We start from the raw sequence: 2,849 nt of genomic DNA on the forward strand, positions 1-2,849 counted from the left end.
TTTGTTATGTATTTGTCTGAATATTTTTTTATTATACCTAAGGCACCTACTATGATAGGAATTGTTTCTGTTTTTAGATTCCACATTCGAGTTACCTCTATTTCCAGGTCTTTGTATTTTGAAAGTTTTTCCATTTCTTTTAGAGAAACGTTGTCATCTGCTGGTATTGATACATCAATTAGAAAGCATTTTTTTTCTTCATGATCTTTGACAACTATATCTGGTCTATTGGCCTTAATTTCTCTATCTGTGTGTATTGGCATATCCCATAGTATGGTTGCTTTCTCGTTTTCTGTGACCTTTTCTGGCATGTGTTTATACCATCTTTTTTCTGTTATTCCATAGTGTTGGCATAGCTTTCAGTGTATATAGGTCCCAGCTCTGTCGTGTCTGTGAATATATTCCTTCTTAGCCAGGACTGGGCTATTATTATTATTATTATTATGGTGCTGTTTCTGTGTTTAAGCTACATCTTGTATGAGATCGAGTCATGCCACAAGTTCTGTTGCAACGATATAATCACGGCCATCATGAAGGCTGTACAGACGGCTTATGGAGACTACGGCAAGGCTGTCATCCAGAAAGTACTTTATGGTAAGTACTTAGTCTTCTTACTCTCTCTTTCTCTCTCTCTCTCTCTCTCTCTACACACATGCACACATACATGCTCTCATGCATACATGAGCCAACAAGGGAGTCTCTAAGCGAAGGGCTCTCATCAGAGGTCCACAGAAGATTTTTCTGTTCGAGTTTTTGTGCTATAAATCGGTTGAGCTTCTGCAATGCATAGAATACTTTTATTCTTTTAATTGTTTCAGTCATTTGACTGCGGCCATGCTGGAGCACCACCTTTAGTCAAACAAATCGACCCGCCCCAGGACTTATTCTTTGAAAGCCTAGCACTTGTTCTATCAGCCTCTTTTGCCGAACCGTTAAGTTAAAGGGACGTAAACACACCAACATCGGTTGTTAAGCGATGGTGGGTGGGTGGGGACAAACTCAGGCACACAAACATATACACACACACACATATATATATATACACACAACGGGCTTCTTTCAGTTTCCATCTACCAAATCCACTCACAAGGCTTTGGTTGGCCTGAGGATATAGTAGAAGGTGGCACGTAAAATACACCATTTCAAGCGTGGCTGTTGCCAGTACCGCCCGACTGGCTTTTGTGCCGGTGGCACATAAAAACACCCACTACACTCTCGGAGTGGTTGGCGTTCGGAAGGGCATCCAGCTGTAGAAACTCTGCCAGATCAGATTGGAGCCTGGTGTAGCCATCTGGTTTCACCAGTCCTCAGTCAAATCATCCAACCCATGCTAGCATGGAAAGCGGACGTTAAACGATGATGATGATGATGGAGTCTTCTTCCCAAGTATGACATAATGCCAATAAATTCTTTATTTTCATGATTAATTGCTGCAAAGTCTGTATTTCAATAGAAATGTAATAACAAAAGGCTTAAGAGTTAAGTCCCTTTATATCATTTTAATTCTTTGAACTCCTCCTCCCTCACGTAACATCTTTGTTTTGTTTGTTTTTTTTTCGTTTCTTTCTTTTAGTCAAATATTTTGATTGTAACACCAACACTATAATAATAGTGGTGCCCAGGAAACACTGTCTTATGGTGCAGTCTGCAGTCTGCTTCATTAAACTCATCAAATGCAAGGAGGCATCTATGCGAACTCTTCATGTTGGAGGTAAAATTAAGTCACTACTCTTTCTTGCCATTCGTCTTCTTGGTTTACTTGTGTGTGTATATATATTTGTATATGTGTGTGTGTGTGTGTGTACGTGTGAGTATATATATGTATATGTGTGTGTGTGTGTACGTGTGAGTGTATATATATATATATATATATATATATGTGTGTGTGTGTGTGTGTGTGTGTACGTATGAGTGTATATATATATGTGTGTGTACGTGTGAGTATATGTGTGTGTGTGTATGTGTGAGTGTATATGTGTGTGTGTGTACGTGTGAGTGTATATATATATATATGTGTGTGTGTGTGTACGTGTGAGTGTATATATATATATATGTGTGTGTGTACGTGTGAGTATATATATGTGTGTGTGTACGTGTGAGTGTATATATATATGTGTGTGTGTGTACGTGTGAGTATATATATATATATATATGTGTGTATATGTACGTGTGGGTGTATACATATTCTTTCGCACTTTTACTTGTTTCAATCATTTGACTGCGACCATGCTGGGGCACCACCTCAGAGGGTTTTAGTCAAACAAATTGACCCCAGGGCTTATTCTTTGTAACCTTACTACTTATTCTATCGGTTTCTTTTGCTGTCACCACCACCACCATTACCACCACCACTGTTCACAGGTTCAATTCCAGTGAAAGTTGTTTCCTATCTATTCTTCCTCCAGGGACGATAAAATCTACAAAGAAGATCCTGCTTGCTCAGCGTTACCAAGAGTTGCCTCGTGCGTTTCTGGAATGCAAGACCCAAGGTGAGTTGCTGAAGACTTGGTGTTTGGGATGTTTTTTTATATATGTTTTCATTGTTGTCATCATCATCATCATCGTCATCTTTGTCATCATCATCATCATCACCACCATCATCAGCAGCAGCTTAACACCAAGAGCATCATATCTTCATTATTATAGTTCGTCATCACCACCATCATCATCATTGTCGTCATAATAATAATAATAATAATAATCTTTTCTACAATAGGCACAAGGCCTGAAAGTTTTATGGGGAAGGGATGAGTTGATTACGTTGACCCCCCCAATGCGTAACAAATTGACCCCAGTATTTTGTTTTTCTTTAAGACCTAGTACTTATTCCATCAGTCTCTCCCTTGCCG

The 2,849-nt window shown here is 39.1% G+C and overlaps 1 protein-coding gene across 1 annotated transcript in view; it reads left to right on the plus strand.

The window, feature by feature from the left end:
- Positions 1-2,849, plus strand: part of LOC106877138 (ribonuclease P/MRP protein subunit POP5) — an 8,924-nt gene that overhangs the window by 4,482 nt on the left and 1,593 nt on the right. Inside the window, exons 2-4 of the mRNA XM_014925943.2 lie at positions 467-594; positions 1,574-1,711; positions 2,406-2,489. Coding sequence (XP_014781429.1) covers positions 467-594; positions 1,574-1,711; positions 2,406-2,489 — 350 coding nt within the window. The remainder of the gene's footprint in view (positions 1-466; positions 595-1,573; positions 1,712-2,405; positions 2,490-2,849) is intronic.

Source organism: Octopus bimaculoides, chromosome 25 (assembly GCF_001194135.2).
Source record: "Octopus bimaculoides isolate UCB-OBI-ISO-001 chromosome 25, ASM119413v2, whole genome shotgun sequence".
Classification (NCBI taxonomy): domain Eukaryota; kingdom Metazoa; phylum Mollusca; class Cephalopoda; order Octopoda; family Octopodidae; genus Octopus; species Octopus bimaculoides.